The 24739-nt window shown below is 27.9% G+C and overlaps 2 protein-coding genes across 5 annotated transcripts in view; one reads left to right on the top strand and one right to left on the bottom strand.

The window, feature by feature from the left end:
• Window positions 1–5746: 5746 nt before the first annotated feature.
• Pkc98E (Protein kinase C) lies at window positions 5747–24462 on the top strand. 3 transcript variants are annotated; one of them, XR_010843586.1, is made up of 10 exons: window positions 5751–5887; window positions 6266–6396; window positions 7643–7768; window positions 8002–8156; window positions 8246–8384; window positions 11969–12157; window positions 13460–13606; window positions 14727–14905; window positions 17536–17580; window positions 21707–24462. XR_010843586.1 is itself a non-coding variant. In XM_067047901.1 (9 exons), exons 2-8 carry the CDS (start codon window positions 6352–6354, stop codon window positions 14898–14900), a joined length of 975 nt encoding a protein of 324 aa, XP_066904002.1. In that variant the 5' UTR covers window positions 5747–5887; window positions 6266–6351; the 3' UTR covers window positions 14901–14905; window positions 17536–24462. The 3 variants fall into 3 exon arrangements, 2 of the variants coding, with proteins under 2 accessions (XP_066904002.1, XP_066904001.1); XM_067047901.1 differs by having other exon boundaries at window positions 5747–5887; window positions 17536–24462; XM_067047900.1 differs by lacking the exon at window positions 17536–17580.
• Window positions 15037–24739, bottom strand: part of Phm (Peptidylglycine-alpha-hydroxylating monooxygenase) — a 66767-nt gene continuing 57064 nt past the window's right edge. Inside the window, exons 9-10 of one of the 2 annotated variants that reach the window (XR_010843585.1) lie at window positions 17201–17299; window positions 15037–15180 (exon numbers count right to left, since the gene is read on the bottom strand). Coding sequence is in view for 1 of the 2 variants with exons in the window: in XM_067047899.1 (XP_066904000.1) it covers window positions 17284–17299 (16 nt within the window). In the remaining variant the exon portion in view is untranslated. Of the gene's footprint in view, window positions 15181–17194; window positions 17300–24739 lie in introns of those variants that run through there. The other variant, XM_067047899.1, reaches the window with a different exon arrangement.

Below are 24739 nucleotides of genomic sequence, written 5' to 3'. Positions count from 1 at the left end.
AATTGCAAAAGTAGTCTTGATCAGAAATAATCATGGAATAGATTAAATAATCTCAATGAGTAAGCAAGATTTTTTATATTCTTTATTTAGACCGAGGATTGAAAATTGAACAGTGAGGATCTAATCAATCAGTTTTGGTAGCCATGAGACCAGCAATAGCACTGTCTATAGTAATGACTAGGGATAGGATTTTTATGTGCTAAAAAATCCGAAATATGTACATAAATATGTGCTAATAAATTGTCAAATATTTTTAAAAATTATGTATTTATAAATTTTGTATTATTCAACAATATAAATTACTAATTAATTAGTAGCTTTATAATTTAAAAAACTTACATAAATATGTACTTATTATATATTATATGAATAATATTTTAAAGAAATTATGTTAAAATATTTACAAAAAAATGTACTTAGAGATTCCATTATAAATGAAAATAAAGAATAATCCTTATTAAAAATAAAAATAAAACTTTGGAAGAAATCAATTATTCAGCAGGGTGGGTTACAAAATTATTCCAGATTAAATGCATTTTTAAATTTTAAAATTAAAATCTTTGTCGATTTGACCGCAGAATGGACTCGTACCGGCTGAAAGATCCTTCAGCATCTACTGATGTTATAGGGGCATACTTAAATGAAGCTATTTCCATTACATCTAGTTCGGTATTCTTCCACAGAAATCCAAATCAGCCCATCCGAAATAATTTTCCGAATATCCGTTAAAGTCTCCCCGTATATAATTTTCAAATAATTTTTTCTTAAAGTGCTTTCATTTGGCATTACTCTGTAAGTCTATTTCTCAAGAAAGGTTTTTAAGTACGGATTGCTAATTTTGTAGATAGGAATGTCTGCCCTGACAAATGCTCGGCACAAACCTAAATACATAGTATTGGTACCTGTGAAATCTGAGGAAGAAAGAAAGAAACAGAGAAATGGATTGAAGAGTAAACAAATAAATTCTAGGAAAATGCTACAGGAATAAGACCCTTCCTCTTTTTAATTGATTCTGAGAAATTCACGATGTAATTCTGTGTGAAAATTTATTATTGCCACTACATTTAATTCATGTTCAAAGATGAAGATTAGAATTTTTACGTACTATTTATGATAAATGATAAATTTCACCTTTCAGTTTATTGCGTTCTCTTGAATTTTACGTACTTACTGCGAAAAATGTATTTAAAATTGAACAAATAATTTAAGGAAATATGTGATTCAGGACAGAATACCTAAACATATGTTAAAAATAACAAATATTTCAGAAAATATGTGATTTACTACAAATATGTAAAAAAAGGCCAAATATTTAAAAATATGTAAAATAAAAATGGCTTCTTCTGGCCAGAAATGTCTTGAAACATCTTTAGTTAGTAAGGAATCGCAGATATCATGGTCAGGTAAAAATATTTGAAAACATAAAAATCCTATCTCTAGTAATGACCTATCTCTATCTCTATATACCCTATATCTATCGCTATCTCAATTCTAACCAGAAATATTTATTAATGATTGGAAAAGTTTGTCGGGGGGTGCGGTCAGCAAAGAACAACAAAACCATATTTATTTATTTTATTCCGACGTTTCGACCTGAGTAATTTGTTTGTATACTATTCTTTTTCAATTTTATGTTTCTCTAATGTTGTTGTTATCTCTTTTGTTATATAGCCCTGATGAAGACCTGAAACTCAGGTCGAAACGTCGGCATAAAATAAATAAATATTGTTTTGTTTATTTATGTTGTTATTTGCTCACCGCTCCCCCCGACAAACTTCTCTAATCATTAATCTACGGTGAACTATCAACACCTCATCAAAAATATTTATTCTCTGATTAAGAAATTAAATGTTCCAATATGCAAAGTAATAAAACAAGTTTTGTTTTACACTACACCTTATCTGTTATGTTATTATTAGGGATAGGATTTTTATGTTTTCACATATTTTTACCTGACCATGATATCTTCGATTCCTTACTAACTATAGATGTTTCAAGACATTTCTGGCCCAAAGAAGCCATTTTTATTTCACATATTTTTAAATATTTGGCCCTTTTACATATTTTGTTGTAAATCACATATTTTCTGAAATATTTTTTATTTTTAACATATATTTAAATATTTTGTCCTGAATCACATATTTCCTTAAATTATTTGTTCAATTGTAAATGCATTTTTCGCAGCAACAACGTAATATTCAAGAGAATTTAGCATTTTTCATAAATAGTGCGCACAAATTCTATATCTTCATCTTTGAACACAAATTAAAAGCAGTGGCAATAATAAATTTCCACACAGAATTACATTGAGAATTTCTCAGAACTATTAAAAAGAGCATTGGTCTTATTCCTTATTATAACAAATGATGACACAGCCGCCCAGGTGATGCAGAGTACTGAACTAGATGCAATGGAAATAGCTTCATTTAAGTATGCCCCTATAACATCAGTAGATGTAGAAAGATCTTTTAGCCGGTACAAGTCCATTCTGCGGTCAAACCGACGAAGATTTTTATTTGAAAATTTAATCTGCAATAATTTTGTAGCTGACCCTGCTGAATAATTGATTTCTTTCAAAGTTTTAAATAGTTTTCTAAAGTTTTTTTTCTTTTTCTTTTTAATTATTTATTTCCATTAATAATTTGTTCATAATTCATTCTGAGTAATTATTAATCAATTAGTTTAATTACAATTACTAATTAATGTCTTGTTATTAAACAGCTATGTAAGTATTCTCTAAGTACCTTTTTTTGTACATATTTTAACATAATTTCTTTAAAATATTATTCATATAATATATAATAAATACATATTTATGTAACTTTTTTTAAGTTATAAAATTACTAATTAATTAGTAATTTATATTGTTGAATAATACAAAATTTATAAATACATATTATTTACATATTTTTAAATATTTGACAATTTATTAGCACATATTTCGGATTTTTTAGCACATAAAAATCCTATCCCTAGTTATTATTAATCCAAGAGAGATCTGACACGTGTTATATACGATCATAACAAACCGATTGAAGATTGAAACGAAGAAATGCGACTCCCATTCGGTTATAATTGAGTTTAACAAGGTTACCTGAAGGCGGTGATCTCTAATGAGCCTCTTCTTGTGGCTGTCTCATGTCTCATCGTCCACTCTCTTATTAGACTCCGTATTCATTCCTTGGACATACGTTGCCCGATTTAGTCCTAGAATTATTTTATTTTTAGTAGAAATAGCATTCGTTATGCCGTGTATTCATTGCACTTAGTATGCTGAATAAGGCCTCTCTTATGAATTTCATAAAAATATGTTTTTCTTGAGTCGGCAGTGGTCAATCCTGTCCTGCAGTATCGCCAACAGGTGCTCATTAACAATACAAAGCTCTCATTGCATAATATAGAGGAAATTTTAAATTTGAATTTAAATAAAACTATTATTTTAAAACAGCTAATGTAAACTCACCTGTCCATTTTCATTCTTCTGTCAGATTTAAAATTAATTTTGAATAAAATCCCACCAAATCACATTTACCCTTCGACGTAAGCCCATGACCTCTTGCCCTACAGTATCCTTTAATAATACCCCACTTATTCCTGTCGAACAGATCCGTTACTTAGGACTACATCTCGACAAACGACTGACATGGAATCCTCATACAAGACTAAAAAGACAAGAAATTGCTCGTAGATTCCGACTATTGCAACATTTACTAGACAAACGGTCTAAATTGCCAATCCATTACAAAAGACTCATCTACATGACTATTATAAGGCCTATCTGGACATACGGAGTTGAGCTTTGGTGCTCCACTAAACCATCAAATTTCACCAGAATCCAATCCTTAGTCCAAAATCCTTAATGCTCCTTACTTTGTCACAAATCTAGTCATCCATCAGGACCTCAATGTTCCATATGTTGCCGATTTGGCCAGAACCAGATACCGTTCCTTACATAATAAACTTCTCAACCACCCAAATCCACTTGTTTCTAACCTGGCTTCTCCTTCATTACCTAATAATCCTCCTAGGCGTCTGAAAAGAAGATGGCCTCGAGATCTTCTCTAGAAATGTTACTGGAGTTCTATCAGTGGGTAGATTCTCCACGTGTTTGTATCATGTAACTATGTCACCTACAGCAAATTTACTTGTTGTATATATGTGTATACAGTTGCAAATAACAATGAATAAATTATTAAAAAAAAATTTTTGAATGAATTATCAGAAAAGATGTCGATAATAATAGATTATTTAAGGATATTACATTTTTTTTTTTTTACAGCCCAAGAGTAGGAATATTCATTTCTTGTATTCACTGCAAAATAAATATTGACCAAACGAGATGTAATCGTAATCACAATGTTCTGGCCCTCGTTACTTTTATAAAGCAATTCTATTGTTATCGTTCTTCTGGTGAAATAAAGTCTAAAACAAATGAGAAAATGGGGTCACTATGTACCTTCAGTACAGTTAAGTATTCCCTGCTTCCATTAGAGAGCATAATAGTTACATCGATCAGAATAATTCCTGTATTTTCCGTATTTGTACAAATACCGTAACCACTAGTAGTTCGTATAGGGCTGATGTTGTGAAACATACCCATAATTTGTGTAGAGTGTTTTGATCAGCATCAACTATTAATTACCAACTAATTACAAAATTCGATCAACACACTCTATGGCTTGTCTAACCACATATTTAGATCAAGTACCCACCAGAGGTTCAGTTTATTTCATCTAGTCAATAACTAAGGTACTCCTGTAATAATATCATCATCAATCTCTTATCAAAATAAAGTGCTTGAAGAAATACGTTAAATTTTTGACTTGAGAGAAATAAATAGATAATACACCCAAGACATTATACTAGACTTTGGTGTTTTTTAAAAGAGCAATGAGTATCACTGAATAAATTTATTATAATCTTGTCATCAACAAAAGTTGTGAAAAATAAATAACAATTACAGAATTAATCAGGTGGTTGGAGTGTTGACTAGAATATATGTCGAAAACTATTTCATAGATGACAAAAAAAAATTATGGGATTTCGTATCATTCAAGCATTGCCAATAACAAGTGAATAAAAAATTGCGCTTATTAAGTTAAATGATTCTAAGGTATAAATAAATGTTTAAATAATTTATAGCGTATCAAGACGATTAGTTGCTCCAAGCCATAAACATTACAAGCCCCCCTCCCAAAAAAAAGTAGTTTTTAGAAAAATCTAACGTAATGAGATTCCTTTTTTGAATATTTTTATTCACATTTTGCTTTATAATTATTATTTATTCATATCATTGCTTTGGAGCTATCCCATCCATACTCAGAATGCTTGATTTTTCGACTTGAGCTTCGAAACTTTTTGTGCTTTAAATTAATTTTCTTATTGCATCTAAATGCGTTTAAGTACATATAATTATCCTTTTTAAAAGCCTCTTAATTGTAAATAATTACCAAACTAAGATTACAAAATAATTTTTTCTTTCCATTTTTAATTATTTAAATCATTTAATTTTGATTCAATATAATAATTACTTCCTCATAGCAATACAAACTCATATTATTTAATGTATTTATGATTTAATTTTTCACGGCATTCTTCTTTTATCATTCACACAGTCAATATATAAACTTTGCCAATTGCACTACACATTGCAATACCTCCGCTAATTCCATAGATATAAAAATGTCTCTACAGTATATAAGGAATTTCAATAAGGTTATAGAGTGATTATTCCCTTTGCAGCTAACTTCACAGTACGGAGGATCAGGTGGTACTACCAGTTCTGGGGTGTCTCCCTTACCACAAGATGACGAAACACCCACTGGGAATGTAACCCAACCCAAGCAGAACGAAGAAATCAGACCTAAAACGGAGAAAACGGAAGCAGGTATATCTTGCATAAACTTAAGTCTTTATTGAAAATAATAATTTTAATGTTCATAACATACAAAGAATTATTTATATTCATATAATATTTTGTCATGAGGCGTTGATTTTTCAGAAGTAACCTATTTTTATTTATTTATCTCTAACTTGAGTTTCATCCTATTTTTATGAATATTTTTATTTTTTTAAATCACATTTGGATACAGCAAAAGTAGTTCAGTAATATATTTATCAAATCATTTTCTCCAGAAATATTTATGCGGATTTTCACTGGTTCAGTTTTTCTTGAGGCTGAGAAAGTGAAATGTTGTTTTTTACATCATCTCTTTTTACAACAAATATTTAAAATTCTACTTTTTTTTTTGTTTTAATTTTTCAGCGATCACCGATTTAAATTTAAAGAAATATGGACTTGAAGATTTCAACTTTATAAAAGTATTGGGAAAGGGAAGCTTCGGGAAAGTCATGCTTGCAGAAAAGAAAGGGACAGATGAAGTTTATGCTGTTAAGGTAATTTTTTATAAGTTCATTATAAAATAAATAAATATTCAATTCTCAAGGATAATTTTAATTGATTATTTCAAAACTTTTTTTTTTTTTTTTTTTGTGGAAAAGACAAACATACGTCTTATTAGGCAGCCAAAAAAAAGATATTTTTAGAGTATTTTTAGGTGGTCACTGACGATCGCTTCTAACAACGAAACGATGAAGTGGACAGACTGGCCTGTTTGGAGTGAAGTTCCACTCCATCGTTCCATTTTATATCAATACGTAGTGAGTGATTTATGAACACGTATGATACGCAAACACGTATTTTATTGTATTTAAGTCAGCAAATATTTAAATTTTCAGACTAGTATAGTTCTTCAGAATAAATGGCATATAAATTATTACTTACAAGAACATTAAATAATTTATTCTGCACCCCAAATATTATATAAAAATAATATTAAAAGATAGTGGAAATTTTATAAATCTACTCAAAAATGTTTATTTTATTTGGGTTAATATGTCGCATATTTAACAAGGTTAATAGTTAAAAAAAAGTTAGCTATTAATATTGATATTTTTTTAACATAATTGAAATTGTAATCCATTTGTCTAATTTAGCGGTGATAATCTTCTTTTTAACCCATTGCACACAATGTGCGGTTTGATAAAAATTTAGTTTACGAGGTCGGTATGATTAGTTGAGCTGTTAATGATTAGCCTAATACATTAATGAAAATAAAAAAGTGATTCATTAGCACTTGGAGAAAAAATGATAGAAAAATTTAATATTAAAGATTCTACATCTCTTATAGCCTAATTGTTGGTTCAATGATAATGAGGTTTTTAGGAATTCGTAGAAAAGGGCTTCCTCTAAAATGGTCATAACTAACATTAAGGATTAAGGACTGATTCATAGCTATTTAAATTGCTAGCACCTGTCAGATTAGGCCAGAAAGACATTTTTTGGGATCAATAATTGTTTTATTAAATATTATTGTTATAAACATTTTAGAAGGAGCTCTTCAGATGTTAGGAGTTTCATTTTTTTATACCATATTTAGCAAATCACAAGTTCATTTTCTATTACCATTTTTTTTCTATTTATTTATAGTTCATTGCTATAAAAATCTATTCTGTTTACTCAGTATCTTTTTTTAATTAATTATTTTCTTGGTTTTTCGATGATGATTTATCATTATCAAAAATTATAGGATAATTTACTTAGTATTTTTAATTTATTTACTTGCATTTTTGATGATTTAAGGTTCTGAAAAAGGACGTGATTATTCAGGATGATGATGTTGATTGCACCATGACAGAAAAAAGAATATTGGCACTTGCTGCAAAACATCCTTTTCTAACTGCATTGCATTCCTGTTTTCAAACAAAGGTATTTATTAAATGTATTATCATTAGTGAAATTAAATTTTTTTCATTGCTCAGGACCATATTTATTTGTATTTAATATTCCTTAACAATTAGCATTACTAATGAATCATGTTTTGTTTTTGTTTTTTACTAGTTGTGAAATCTTACGATTTAAAAAAATGTACTGATATAAAATATTTATTTTGAAATCTACATCAACGTCGATTTTGTTTGAGATTTCCTAATATTTTGCAGGAACGTCTGTTTTTTGTAATGGAGTACGTAAATGGAGGTGATTTGATGTTCCAAATACAAAGAGCGAGGAAGTTCGACGAACCTAGGGCAAGGTTTTATGCAGCTGAAGTGACACTAGCTTTACAATTCCTTCATAAAAATGGAGTAGTTTATAGGTCAGTTTATGAATTTTATTAATTGAAGAAACCACTTTTTTCTACCTAGTATGCATCAGAATAATACCCAATGCTCTAATTCTATACAGGGACCTGAAGCTTGACAACATATTATTGGACAATGAAGGGCATTGTAAGTTGGCTGACTTTGGAATGTGTAAAGAAGGTATTATCGATGGAGTCACAACAACTACGTTTTGTGGAACTCCAGATTACATTGCACCCGAGGTATTTTAATAAATCGAAAAGTAATATAACTGTCCCATGTAATATAAAAATAATACACTATTGTCCAACTAGTTTTAGATTCTATGTGTATAGCAACCCAATGCAGTTGGGCTGCAGTGCTTTTTTGAATAAAATGCTTCTCTTTCTGCCTCCTAATTATTACTATGATTTTTCGTTTCATTTGATCTTTGTTGGGTTCTAATTTGATGAATGGATTATTTGAAAGGGTTTTGCATCAGACTTAGGGTCGGATTTAAAGTTTTTTTGCGTCCTAGGCCCACGAATTTTTGACGCCCCCTCTTCATACCATCAGAAAAGGATGGAGAGGGAACGATCATTCTGACAATTTTTTTCGGTAAAAGTAATTTGTATGATGAAAATTTAAATTTATTTGCATAATAACTTCTCATATGAAAATAACTAGGGAATAAGATTTTGTATTTTGGGTGTATTATGTCAATTAGAGAGCCCAACTAGGTATTGGAAACAAGTCTTATCTCTTCGATAGCTATCAACAAAAAATACATGTATGGATTACACATTATTGAAACATTAAAATTAGATATTGAATTTTCCTTTAAATTTGAGGGTGACAATTTGTAATAAGTAATTTCAGTTCGGTACAACTTACCCTTATTGAGCCAGTATAAGCCACTTTTTAAAAGGAAGAATTCCCTTTCAATTATTTTTGGTGGTATGATCTGCTTGAGAGATCGTGATGTGTACGTACATCGACCAACTCACCTGATTTACAGTTTTGACCACTTTTTCAATGTTGCTGGGTTGAATTAATTTTTTTTTTTTTAGGTGAATAAAATATGTTACTAACCAGTGTTTATACACTGGTTAGTAACATATTTTATAATCAATGCTGGTCGCCAATTTTGTGAAATAAGAAAAACAATCAATGGAAGGCGTGAATTGTGAACAAAAAAAATTTGTTTTTCTATAGCTCCATAAATTCTCATTTGTGTGTTTCTAGATGTACGAAAAAGGAATATCAAATTTGTTCCTTCCTAGAATATAATAGTTTAACGTTCCTCCCTAAAATATAATAGTTTAACAAAAGATAACTTAGATGGAATTTGATCAGGAAACATCGGACGCCCTCAGCTGTTTCGGATTTCCCTTTCTGCCTCTTGTCTCAGCTGTTTGATTACAAAAGCTTTTCTACTTTAGTTAATTATCAAATTCTTTCATATTTCATATTTAATCATTTTGTTTTATTACTAATAACAATGAGAAATGGTTTCTTATTTCAAATAAACAAAATTAAAGGTAAACGTTTACTTTATTATGTTAGTTAATGATTCTTTTTGTATTAATCTTTATTATTTTATTTAAAATTTTTATTGCTTACAGATTTCCACCTTTACATTTTTTAATATCACTCTTTTACCCTTAAGTTGACTGTACCTTCTTTGTATCTTTTTATTGAAGCCCTGATGAATACCTAATGTACTCATAGGTCAAAACGTCAGCAGAAAATAAATAAATAGTTGATAACTAATTTTTCTCCCTTCTTGACCAAATCCCTGACCATCTCCTTGTAATTAACATATGGTCAACCATCTATGTATATATACAAAATTAAAGGTACTTTAATGTAAGGCATTTTGAAAAGTCGGCACCTAAACCTTGTAATTGGATTTCCTACAGTTCTCTTCTTCGGGAATTTCATATACAAGTAATATAATGGGTTGCAGCTCTCATTTGTTTTTATCATTAGTGTTACTATATAGTCTGGATAAATTAGCTGTATTTTTGTATGTATCGAGGTAATCATTTTGTTTTTGTTATTGGTCAGAGTTTCTTTGGAAAGTGTTGGTACAAAGGGAAATGTATAGTATCTTTTACTGTTGGTTTCTTGGGGCTTGGGTTGTGGCAATATTAGTGTTTAATTTTGAAGTTGGTGAATAGTTTTGTGTGGGTACCCATTTATTAACAGAAGCTTCACTACTTTATTTTCTACTGTTTTAGGTGTGTAGAGAATTGGCCGGCCTGAACATCTAAAAAAGGGTATTTTAATTTCTATTTCATAGTCGATTGTAAAATTTAATTAGAGGAAGGTTTTTCGTTATGCTTAGTTGGTATCATCACTATTATGTCATCAATAAATTTATTAATAAACGGAATATGAAATGGGATTCAGGACATTATCTTCACCACTATTCAAATCAGGTCACATAGGTTTTGCTCAAACTTTAGATGCAATGGTAGTGCAATTTTATATACTTAATTAAAAAATAAATAAATAAATAGAATTTTGTATGTCCCAAACAAAGTAAAAAAACTGAAAAGAGGTACACAAGATCGATTTGGTTTGATGATTAGTGTATTGTTGACAATAATCACAGAAATGTTTAGAATAAAATGATAAAAGACATTCGAAAAGAATGGTGCATTACTAGAACAAATTATTGTGTTAAAAACAATATGCTATCTGAAAATCTCCATGAAAGAGGTAATTAGTAACAGATGCAGGCTCTTTGAATGTAATAACAACCACTCAAATAAATACCATAGTTTTAAATATATAATAAGAATGTGATAAGTCCGTTTCACAAGAAATGATGTATTTCAAACCATTCTTGTACACTGAAATTCTTCTTATCTACATAAGTTCTAACTTATGTAGTAATACCTACTGAACTCTAATAAAATGTTTTATCATTAAAGATGAGCAGTGGGAAATCTTAAATCAGTTGCTGATTAAAAGAATATATGAAGAAGCACTATGTAATAGCAAAAGAGCAGCTCTGTTGAAGAAAAGGATCACATTGTTGCAATTAAAAGAATTATAATAAAGAAGAATTATTTTATTATTGATCAGACTTAAATATCTACTCTAATATTCTAGTGGTAAGAATAAGATAGATGTAAATAGAGTATACAACTTTTCCTTCTAATGGGAATCTTTATAAGATGGTCACTTAAAGAATGAGGCATCAGGAACCTAGTATTTACCAAATAGTAATTCCATCAATGGTTTTTTACTAAACTTTAATCATTCTAACTAGGAACTACCAAATATTGTTTTATTTGAAGAATTAAAGAGCTGGAAGAAAACCAATTCCTTCACCTTGATCCCCAAAAGAGATTATTTCATTGGAACTGAAAAACATAACAAAAATTTATAATAATAAACCTGAGAAAAAAAAATTGCAAATAAGATATTAGCCACATTATAATATGAAGGCAAGAAACCTTAACAATCCAGTTTCTCCAAAAGAAATCTGAAGCTTGATATTTGTTTTTAAAGATTTTTTGTATTATACCTATCCTCTTAATGTGGTCTAATCCTTTGAAATGACTTTTCGATTTCGAGAAAGTGGGAATAGCAAAGTGGAGATGCAAAAATTGATTTAGCTGGTCTAACAATACAAAAGGTTATAAACAATGTATACTGTTAATGTTTAACAACTCTCAGCTTAAAAAATACAGCAACTAGAATGAGAGATAATAAAAAGGGATATATTTTAATTTAATTTATTTCATAATTATTATTCTATTTAAAATTTTATATTTTGAAAAAACAGAAAATGTTTCTTGTAATGGGCTAAATTATTTATGTTTTATTTTAGATTCTTCAAGAACTTGAGTATGGCCCTAGTGTTGACTGGTGGGCTTTGGGTGTTTTAATGTATGAAATGATGGCTGGACAACCACCATTTGAAGCAGATAATGAAGATGATTTGTTTGAATCAATTTTACACGATGATGTCCTTTATCCTGTATGGTTATCAAAAGAAGCTGTTTCTATTTTAAAAGGGGTATGTTGATCTTTCAATTTATGTTAAGATGTTACCTACTGTATTATTTAGTTATCTTACATTTGTAAAACACTGTGGAGTGCTTAAGCTATCATTATTCATAAATTAGTATAGTAAGACCTTGTAATTTAAATGAATTTTTTTAACACACCTTTGAATTAGATACAAGAAATTATAATATTCAGCCATCCATGATATTGTAGATTGTCTGGCATTCTCCAATGTTTAGACATTCATGTTCCTCCTCATCAAACCACCTAACATTTGTCTTTTTCTGTAACTTATAACACAAAAAAAATTTTTATATTAATCTATTAAATGTAGTTTTTGTTTGGTAGTTTTTAAATTCTGTAATAAATAATAGTGAATTTAACTTCTTTGTAATATAATTCCTTTAATATTTTTTTTCTAATTTGTCACACAATTTAGACATTTCACTAGTTTATCTTCAGCATTGCCATACAATTATTCCACAATATTATAGATTTAAAGAATGTTATTTACTATCTACAAATATATCAATATAAAAAATTAACAAATTATTATTTAGCTTATCTTATTACTTATGTATATATATATATATATATATATTCTTGTTTCTAAAAAGTTTTAAATAGTAAATAACATTAGTTAAATTGTAAAACAAATATTGCTGAAAATGCAGAAATGAAATCCAGAAAAACATTATAATTTATATAGAATTATTTAAAATAGGAAGTTAAGTTTACCTCTTATTTAATAAAAATTTTATTATCTTTTCAAGTTCACCAAGAATTATGCATTCCCATTACCTCATTACCAAATGATATTAATTTGTTTCATTTTTGTTTATTTCGTCTGATAAGTAAATTATTCAAAATTTCTAATGAATAAATAAACTTTTTACTTCTGTTACTTCTACTGTGTGTTGCAATATATTATATGATATATTTATAGGAAATTATAATTGTTTGATTTTTGTATGTTTTATTCTTATCTCTAAACGATCTTTTTATCAAATTTTTCTAGTATATTAATTAATTATGAATAAATATTAAAAATTTTATGAATATTAATAAAATAATAATGAACTATTTTCATAATAAAATAATTATAAATTAATTATTATATTATATGAAATAATATTCTATTCTATATATTTGATTGTAATTTCTATCTTATTTTTATTATATATTACTGTGTTCATCCTGTATAAATAAATAAATCAGTAACAGTTAAGATTAGGTGGCATTAATAAAATGTGTTAATAATATGTAGCAAAACTGAAATTATATAAACAACTGACATCTAATATATTTCCAGTTCATGACAAAAAATCCAAGTAAGAGGCTAGGATGTGTCAGTGTACAAGGGGGAGAACAAGCCATAAGAGCCCACAGTTTCTTTAAAGATATGGATTGGGAAGCCTTGGAGAGCCGGAGATTAAAACCACCCTTCAAACCAAAAATTGTAAGCTATATAATTATGATAAATAAGTGTTGAAAGGGTTTTAATATGTATAGGTTTATCTAATAATAACTGAATAATCCAGAAAGTCTTTGTAAATGAAAACCTCCTCCAAAACTCAAAGGTTTGAAGAAAAGGATTGGAAGACTCATTCCTTGCCAGTTTCAAATATTTATTAGATTTTGTGAGATAAGAATCCTGAGGAGAGAACAGATGGCAAAACACAATCTTATGTTATCAACTATGGTAAGAACTAATCAAGAAAGATTTCAGACTGTAAAAAAAAAAAAAAAAAAACATTTTGGGAAAGGAATGCACTACTGTTGAACACACAATCCTGTGCTGGCATGTTGAGTTTCCACACAAGAAATGAGATGGGGAGGAGAGAGTAAAGAAAGAAACATTGAGAACCAGAGCGAGAGAGAAAATTGAGCTTCAATCAGATTATATCAGTATCATTAAATTATAAGGATCAGTAAAGTTACTTTAGGCACTCTACCCAAAACATTGATATAAGATTTAAGTGAATTACTTGTTTAATTATATTTTTATTCATTTAGAATATTTCTGACTATCTTTAGGCTAGGATTCAGCTAGGGAATACTGTATTAGTCATTCATAAATATTGATCCTAACCAGATAGGGGGCAATTTATTGATGATTTTAATCTTCTTCTTTTTTTTCTTTAAAATATAATAGTGTTGAATAAAATCTTTAGTTAATTTCAGAGTGCTATTTCATCACCTACTACTAACATAGCTCAGTTGCAGGTACTAGTATAATTAAAGAACATTAACTACATATTTCTCTCTTATGAGCCCTGCAAAAACCATAACTGACTACAAATACTTTATAATAAGATAAAAGGTGGGTTTCAGATACCAATTAAAGTAGCTTTTCTGGTTGGACATATACTTCCATATCTTAAATTTAGATATTTAATTATTTTTACCTATATTACTTTAGTTTTACTCATTTAGTCATTAGGACTTTTTTTCTGTATGTAATACCTGGCATCCCACTCCCTTGTCTCTAGAAAATTTCTAATTAGGCTCAGTATATAGATAGTAGATAGTTTAGTTCAACATATTTTTGTTTCCATTAATTGCATATAATTTTTTAGAAGAGCAAAAAAGATGCCCTCAATTTTGATGCTGAATTCACCAAGGAGGAACCTGTACTCACACCTATAAATGGTGACGTTGTGAGATCGATCAATCAGGATGAATTTAGAGGTTTTTCTTTTATCAACCCTGATTTCAATCCTTCCAAGTACAATTATTGTGAAAAGAACTAGAGAAGGTAAATATAAATCTATTAATAGCAAAATTATTTTTTTTAAAAATAACTTTATTGAAATTTACAACTGTATATTACATAATACATTTAGTAAATATGGTCTTAGTTAAAATGGAGTGTTACAGGCGTGTAGAGCAACTACCCACTGGTAGCACTCTAATGACATTTTATATTAGCTGGTCTCGTGGCCATCGTCTAAATGAATTTTAATGGAGTCAATTGTTAATCTTCTTGTTTGAAGATATATCTCCTAATCGCTAGTATGAAGATTTTTGATGCTTAAAAAAAACAACATACAATTAACATTTATAAAAATCTGTATATTTCATTGATCTTACTTCTAACAGAACTCTGTGTAATGTTTTATGTCTCCCTTTTTATTTGTTGTCTGTTTATTTATGTTTGTTTTAATATTTAAATTATAACATGTACATTAACTAACCTGCCAACCTCCACAAGCCTTCAAAATTACGTCCTAGAAAGAATTCCTAAAGGCCTTTGTAGATACAATTTTTAAACAAGTAATTATTAATTTTTTCCATTTAACTAACTTTATCTAAAGTTGAAATAGATGAATGAAGCTATGCTTAAAGAATGTTTCTAAACTTAGAAAATCAAGACCAGCATAAGCACCATTCATTTTCCTTGCATTACAGTTAGTTATATTTCAGTTGGACAACATAAGCAGTTATTACTTTTTGTTTGACAGCATAAGATAGATTAGATCAGTATTCTAGGCCTATGTGATATTTTCCCAAGGAGGTGATTTGGTCAGAATCTCGACCGCCAGAGTTTTACCCAATTAAGGCTACTCACTTTATGAGGCTATGTGGACCCTGGAGGGCTCCTGAACCCACAGGGCTGATTCACGGCAACATTCAAAAATTATCTATACACAAAAAATAATTATCTGCCACAGCTGGATTCAAATGCGGATGCTTGGGCTACTGCTTTCCAGTCTGCTGCATGCAGTTCTTTCGCATCTTTGTCGATTCTGTCTATCCATCTGGTTTTTGGCCTCCCACATGGTCTCTTGCCAACTATACTGGCATTCATTGTTGTGTAGAGGTGTCCTGATGGATAGCTTGGAGCCACATGTCCCACCCATCTTAATCTCCTTGCCTTCATATCATGAGATATTGACTGACCAGTCTCTACAAGCAGTTCAGTGTTAGTTCTTCTTCTCCATGCATGAAGGCTGTAATTGTATGGAAGATTTTCTGTTCAAATCTCAGTCAAAATTTTTTAGGATTGGACAGATTAGGCCTGTATTCCTGCCCTCTGGTATATTTTCCTGCTCCCATATTTTTTGGATTAGTTTCAATAGCTTGGCTCTTAGAGGTTCTCCACCATCTTCGACCAGATGTGAATATACATACATATATATACATACATATATATATATATATATATATATATATATATATGTGTGTGTGTGTGTGTGTGTGTATATATATATATGATTTATATGTTTATAATTTATAAGTTTTTCATTTTTTTTTTTTATATGCATTTTTGTTAAGTGATCTTCAATAAATGACAAAATCCTTCATGATATGGTCACAGCAAAGTAAAAGGAAAATAATTTTGAGAAAAAAAGTTCACCCTCTGGATAAGAGTTTTACCCCAAAGTATGTAACTTATTAATCTTAGGATGCAACACGCTCATCCTCTTGAATTTGTTTTGAAATATTTCTTTCTATATAATGAACCCTGCAATTTCTAATAACATGAAAAAATCAATGTACATTTTGTAGACATTTACTTATCATCTCATTGTCTTTGTCTCTTAATTGGATGCTTTGAGGTTCAGTGATAGGCCTAAATTAGGGTGTGGTGGCAAGATTTTCAACGTCTTCACCGGCAATAGTCGACATTAGCAAAGAGACTGTTTGAAATGGGTTTGCCACTGTCGGAATTATTATCAACATTTTTGTTTCTCGTGTATATTTCTTTTAAATCATTTTTATTTATAATTCATTTAATGTTTCATTATTTTACATTTGTTTTAGTGGCAAACCCATTTGAAACCTCTCACCATATGATCAATGACTGACAATTAATTAATAATGAGGAACACTAGCTCTCCAAAGATGTTCATAAGATTCAGGTCAGGTCTGTGGGTTGGCTATTGAAGATCCACATATCTCAGGACCATAGTGTACTTGAGAGGATAACTCTGTACAAAAGAAAGTATCATTGATATTCTTGTGAATTTTGTCATTCCACTTTCTCCTTACATTGGCAGTAATTTCTTTTTTATACATTAATAAGCTTACAGATCAGGTCATAGAGCACCTTAATGAAGTCAGTGAATACAAATGTCTCTTAAGAGATCAGCCAACAGTCCTTTACTTCAATTCTATCTGTTATCTTTGTGGTTAACTTGATAGGCATCTGAAACCAACAGAAGATAAGTGCAACTATCTTGACCATAGGAAAATAAATTATTGAAAGAATTTTTTCCATTATTCATTTTTTTTTTTTCTACTGTAAAAATTTGTCTTGTCCAAATATTAACTTTTCTTAACAAATATATATATATATATATTAATGACCATAAAAATATATAATTTGTGAAAATTTTTATTTTTATATTTTTAAAATTATGTTGTTGTTTTTTTTTTTTCCAGTGTTTTCATTTGTGGTACATCAGTTTTTCTGAAGGCTATAGACAGGTATTTTTCTACAAAAAGTGCCATTGCATTTTCAAATCTTCATAAACCATCATAAGTCAAATTAGATTAACACAGCAATTTGAATTTAGTTCTTCATAATATATCTGATATGTAAATATCAAAATATAAATAAGGGTTTATAAGATGGCCAGGGATTCTTTCAAATTTGTTTGCTGAGTACTTGACTTATAAATATTAAAATATTTGTTATTGTCTTCCAGTATTTAAATAAACTGAAAATCTTTTCAATATATAGACTTAATTTCTAAAAATTATAAGTTGAAGAGGAATTGAATGGTTTTTAACAAAAAAAAAAGTTTCTTTGTTAAGTTTGAAGACATGGTTACTATAAATTTGAATGAAAGTATGTATTAACTATTTAAATTAATTTGAAAAATCTATCAAAATAATTGTTTATATGCATTAATGTATGTACCATTGATTTTAAATAAGTTATAATTATGAAGTTTAACATTTTCACTGTTTTGAGGACCTATTCTCAATACTTGGATTTGATTTGTTGATTATTATTGTTGTTATGTATTATCTAAAATATAAGAAAAAAAAAACCGTTTTATCATCAAAATAGGAGAAAAAATTTATCATTTTTTTTTTTCTTTTTCTTAACAATATTACCCTTCAAAGATATTAATGTGAGTCAGGAAGGAATAATCATTTCATAACATCCAAATTAATATCAATTAGATTATTATAAAAGTTAACTCAATATAATTGATAACTATTTTTCTATTTTTCTCCTAGAAAATGAATAAATATAATTAAAAAAAAAAGATTAGTTTTATTCCGCTTTGAGGGTAAATATATATGTTTGTTATATATAAAATGTTGCTGTAGTAGCATTTAAAAATATTATGTTTCTGAATAATATAAATTAAATTTATAAGAATTTCTTAAACATAAACAAATATGGATTTATTATAAAAAAACGATTATTTCCAAAATGAAAGCATTAAACACTATTAGTGGTCATGGAAATTCTTCCAGAAATTCATGGTACCACAAACGAACACTTTTATCACAAATCGTCTAATGATTTTTTCATGTGCTTTTGATATTCCTTATTCCATTGATTCTTTGAATGAATAGCTTAAGCATGGGTATAATAAATAATTAAACACTAAATCTGTGGTGAAAAGTGAATTTTTTTTTTCAATGCATAGGGAAAAGTACAACGATCAGAATACAAAAGAAAAATAATAATAATAAATTAATAAAAGATAGTCATAAATTCATAGGTTCAGGTAATAGCAAATATTAAAGAATCATAACAGCAGAGTTTAGGAATGAGATATGAATAAATTAGGGAAAAATGTTTCGGTTTTTTTTCCATAAAATATAATCTTATCAATGCAGTCTTCAATTTTTTTGTATGAAAAATATATTCTGTGCTTTTATTTGTTTTCAAATATCAATATGCATGTATGCAAGTGTATCTTTGGAAGTGGCAATAGGTGGCTTTTTTTAGTATAGCCACATTTTTATATTCAATCCAAACAGGTTCTTCTGAAATTAAAAAGTACCTAATGTCTACTAAGTTCAAATTGAACTGGCATATAAGCTATTTTTTTATCAAGTCTTCAAATATAATGTTTCTTGCTAAAATAAAAAATAACTTATATTTTTTATCAATCACACACACAAACAGCTACATGCACACACACAAATGCACACACTTATGGTTAATATATAACATACATAATTTTTCTTGTGTAGCATCTCCTTAAAATAACTGTATTAATTTATATAAATAACTCCAAATATTATGTTTCAAAAAAACATGCAAATTAATATGAATACCACATCTAAGTATATGCATATACATACATGGGCTTTACCATATTTTATGTATGTTCATAGCTAGCCTTAGGCTGGTTTGACAGGTATGGTAGCAACAGGCCTTAGACTAAGACTAAAAATAGTAAAATTGAGTTGAAAGTTCTTTCTTTGGTGTTGCAGATGAAATAAAAAGAATAAAATAAGCTACTACTGTTTACAAATTAGGATACATTATTTTAATAGAATGTAGGGTGATGGTAGAGTAAATCCATAATATGGGATTTGTTGATAACATGGAAGGGGAGATGGTCTCGCAGTTAAGATTTGAAAATGGCCTAGCATTAGCTAAGCATGGACCTGCATATGTTTCTATTTATGTCTCTGGAAAAGTATTTCAAAGGGCAACATTTATTTATTTTTCACCTTGTAAAACAACCTGTAAAAGTAAACTTAAATAAATTTAATGTTGGCATGCTTGATATCAGATCAATTAAATTTTATAAAGTATTTAAACCTAACAATTAATGCTAGAAAAATAGCCATTACTTGAATATTTTAAAATGTTTAGAAAAACTGTACATCTGAGGAATTTCCATCAAACAGGGAGACTTATTATATTGTAAACAGTAATCCCCAAATTTCTATTAAAAAAAAACCAAAAAGTATAACAGAAAAGAAGGAGCTTGTATATCAGAACTGCACAGCTTGTTTTCTGATTATTAGTTTTTTTAATTGCAGTTTTTACTATACTGTCCCATTCTTATCTCATGTAAATATCATACTCATATAAAAATGTGATTGTGTGTGTGTGTGTATTTGTCATTGCGTGTGTGAGCCTGAGTGTGTATGAGAGAGAAAAAGTTTGTGTGTATGGGCAAGGAGTACAAGTATTGGTGTTTGTATGCGTTTTTAACTGAGTTATTTACATTTTACTGTGATTATATAGAATAAGCAACAATTCAACTACTTCTAGAAAAAATATGCATTCATTATAAATAAACATCTTATTGCCCTTTTAAAATTAACTTATGTCAAGTACGATGCTCACTACTGTAATGATATTAAAGAATGTTGCAATGTCCATCATATTATTTTACAGTAACCCAGCTAAAAAGTGTAAATAATGCATTTTCAACAACATTAAAGATAGTTGTATTTTATTCTTGATTACAAAAAAAATAAGAAAAAAAATTAGCTTTAATCTAACAATTTTCAATAAATTGCAATTTAAAAACAATTGATGAAAAAAAAAAAAAATTTTTTGAGGTAGTATTTTGAACAGAATTAATACCAAAACTGAGTGTGTGTATGCGTGTTTGAGGGCTTGTGTGTATATGTGTGTCTATATATAGGTATATCCCAAATAGCTTTAGTAGGGGATGTATTAAAATCATAAGTGATATATAAAAACTTTTCCATGAATAACCAAGGCCTAAAGAATTATTTATAAGAATTTTTCACTACCTAGCTTACAGTAAACATTAAAGAAATATGTTTAAAATGTATTTTAAATTCTTTTCTTTTGATTCTTAAATCTTGTAACAATCACAACTTTAAAACTAATAATATATATTACAAAAATACTTCTATTATAAAAGCAAGTAAACCTTGATAATCATTTTCAAATTATACTTTGTTAAATATTTAATTTACAAACTATAAATTATCGGCTACAGCCTCATAAATCTGTAATTAATATTTGATAACTCTAAAATTAATTTTTCCAGCACCCACATTTTGCTGAATTGCTCTGTAGGAAACAATTTTTTAATGAGTTAATTCTCTCCTCCCTTTACACAATTTCACGTTACAATAATGTATCTTCATACTAAGCATTTACATATCTAAACAGACACTGTTTTAAATAAATAAACGAATATTGCTCATTTAAAAAAATCAGTATGTCAATAGCAATCAAATGGTAATTCTATACTTAATAACTAACTGTACATGAATTACTAATATAAGTAAATCATCATAATATAAGTTCTTTTATGCTACTTACAGTAATGAGAGGAGTTGCAATCAAAACGCAGATATTTAAAAAGAAATTAATTCAGAACAATTGAAAATACGGAAAGTTTATTCTAATAACAGCAGATTCAGCAGAGATTAATAAAAATTTTTTTTTTTATTACTATCAATCGATTTTGTTTCTAAAGTTTGTTTGATTTGCTGCAGCATATGGACGCAAATCATCAAATACCATAAAAAATTATTTGCAGTTTTTAGTGGTATTGCAATTTCAGGGCGTGTCAGATCGGAAAAAAATCACTGATGTAAATTCAATTTTTTATGAAAATCCTTCATTGAAAATATCTCTTTTCAGAGTTAAGTGCTGGAAGAACTGGAAGAGGTTGCAAAGTTGACTTCACCACCAAAAGAAACTTCACTCACCATTACCTACTATGTTTCATTTCGAAATTCTTAAAACTATCAAGAAAAGGGGGAGTGTCGATCGAGTTTTGAACACTTTATGTATATATACTAACAAATAGATGGTTCATACCATATTACTATGAAACAGAAATATTTTCTTGAAATAAATAAATGCTAATCCAATTAATTATTTTAGTTTTCTTATTAAAAACGAAAAAAATATATATTAATTTGTGTTTACAGGTTTTTATTTACTTGAAAGATAAATACCTAGTTTTAGGGCTTAGTAAATTTAAAGTTTATTTCAATTAAAACAAACTCAACAGATGACTTTAAATATTAAATTGTAATTTCTTATGAATGGAAAAAAAAAAAAACAAATGTTCAACTCCTCCATTTCTTCAATTATTTACCTTAAATAAATTTATAATAGTAACCTTAAATATTAATTTTCTCTATAAATACATTGAAATGCTCAAATCTAATAATAAGAACAAAAACAAATACATTTTAAAAAGTGCTCAAGTGTTTTTCTTTGCAGATAATTGATATTTAGCTCAGGGTAAATAATTTCTATATATTTTCATAAATATGAAAAATGTCTTCCGAGTTAAATGAAATATTCTGTTAATGACTGGAAATAAATCACTATCAAATGGATAGAAATACATTAATTTTTCTATACTTTAAAAGCCAGAATTTTTTACAATATTGGTCTTAGTCTTACTTTTAAAGCACATGCATAATTCAAAAAGTGGAAATATTTAAATTATTTAATTTTTTATGTCATTTTAAAAAGTTCCAAAGAATTAAAATGATTCTGGCAGTTCCATAAGAAATCATGTTTATAAACACAGTGCACTTTTAAATGTTAATTACATTATTTTCTTTAAATAAAGTAGTAAAATTAGGTTACATACTGTTAAAGAATGATAGGGGGGAGAGAATAAATTATCATTAGTTGGTGATACAAATAAATAATAGGTTGATAATAGAGCAATCTGTTTCTAATACTAAAGTAAAAGAATACTGTACCATTCAAATTTACATATAGTGGGTATTTGCTGTACTAAATAATACTGTTTAGTTTTAACCAGAAGTTTTAAATAAATACCTAGAAGGAAAATAAATAAAAAAAGTTTTACAACAATACTGATTATTTGAATTTGTGTAAATCATATTATCTGCCTAAACTTCTAATACTGAATATTGCCTTTGATTTTAATTATAATCATGAATATATTTAACTATCCCTGAAATTTGAAACGTCCTTTTTATATGCAGTAAATATAAATCCTTAACAGGAAACTGCAATCCTAGACTTATTCTATCCTGTGATAGCTTGTTTCAATGTAGTCTGTAAAATTATTATCAATAACCCAGTATGTAGAGCTTTGTATACATATATTATAGAAATGCTAGAATCATTCATCTTACTAATTTAAAATGCTATATCCTTCATCTATAATTAATGAATATATAGTTGGATAGGTGTTACTTTATTCAATATGTATTAATAAACTTGAATCTAAGTTTAACAAATTTCGAAAATATTATGTTTGGTTAATATAAAAAAAATAATAATTAGTCAGTCAAGAAAATAACTGATACATTAAATAAAAAACAGAAAATGCAGCTGAATTTAACTACAAATAAAATCATTTAATCTTACAATGTTTTTATTTTTAGAAAAGTAGATACTAAAAAATAACACTACAACTTTATGGATAAATAAGTTGTTAAAAAATTTAAGCATGCTTTTTTAATATTTCAAAAAATGTCTTGGCAAAAAAATGATGACTAAACCACGTATTTTTTGCAGTGCTGTTTTAAACTCACTTATTTACAAATTATTGCATTTTTTCTTATTATTGTGTCCATAAAAAACTATAAAATACTATCATAATAAAAATTTAAACAAGAACATGTAGTTTAATTGTGATAAAACTGTCTTTAAATAGGTGTAAATATTTTCATCACTGATTGTGACCAAAATGATAATGTATAAATTAAAATTAATATCATGTCCAAATAATGTGTTTAAATCAAATTAATATCCCTATGATCAAAGTGAGCATTAAGGAAGTTTTTTCCTTTTATCAGACATTCTTTATAAACTAGATTATTATGGAATGGATGATATCTTAAATTTATGTTCTATTGATTTTACTAATATATTCACATATATTATATTAATCTTACATGGTGTGTATTAACTTTCACTAAATAGTGAGATTTACACCCCAATGTTGATTTTGATGGTAGAGAATCATTTTATTTATCATCCAGTTTTATTTTCTTAATTTTCAAATGATATATACACATGTATGTATTTAAATCAAAATCCTAATAAAATGTATGAAAATTAAATAACATTTTTATTAAATATAAAATTAGTGTGCAGACGTATACAAATATGAGTGCCTCAAATTACATATTGCACATATATTGCAAATCCTAATCAAAAATCAAAAGCCATACCCACCCATAAATACCTTCCTATGAATGTTAAATACAATATTAGGAGTGTATCTTGAATTTTTCTATAAGTCATTTTTTTCATTATTATTTTTTTATGAAAATTATTCTTGAATACTAATACTGAATTGCTTATTTAATGTTTTGTAAATAGACTTGTAGTAAAGAATGCAATCTTCTTTTTTTAATTCACAGAAAAAGTTAATATTAATTAATATTTCATATTGTTTTTAACATATTTCGAAAATTGAATAATATGCTAAAAACAATATACTTAATATTTCATATTGTTTTTAATCCTCTTTATAAAATTAAAATTTAATTTCAATGTAAATTTGAACATTCATATCTATCTCATGATATAAGACTGCGAAGCACGGTGCATAATAATTTCTAGTTATTCAATTTAGGGAGAGTTGTTACTGCCATTTCTCCTTTACATACAACTCTTCCACTCTGTAAGTGGTCTTTTTTTTTTGGTGAACTTATTATTTCCAATTTTTCA

The sequence above is a fragment of the Halyomorpha halys genome, unplaced genomic scaffold, assembly GCF_000696795.3.
Source record: "Halyomorpha halys isolate HHAL.00 unplaced genomic scaffold, Hhal_1.1 Scaffold608.1, whole genome shotgun sequence".
NCBI lineage: Eukaryota > Metazoa > Arthropoda > Insecta > Hemiptera > Pentatomidae > Halyomorpha > Halyomorpha halys.
Note: the sequence above shows the minus strand (reverse complement) of the source record. Positions and strands in the feature narration are given on the sequence as shown.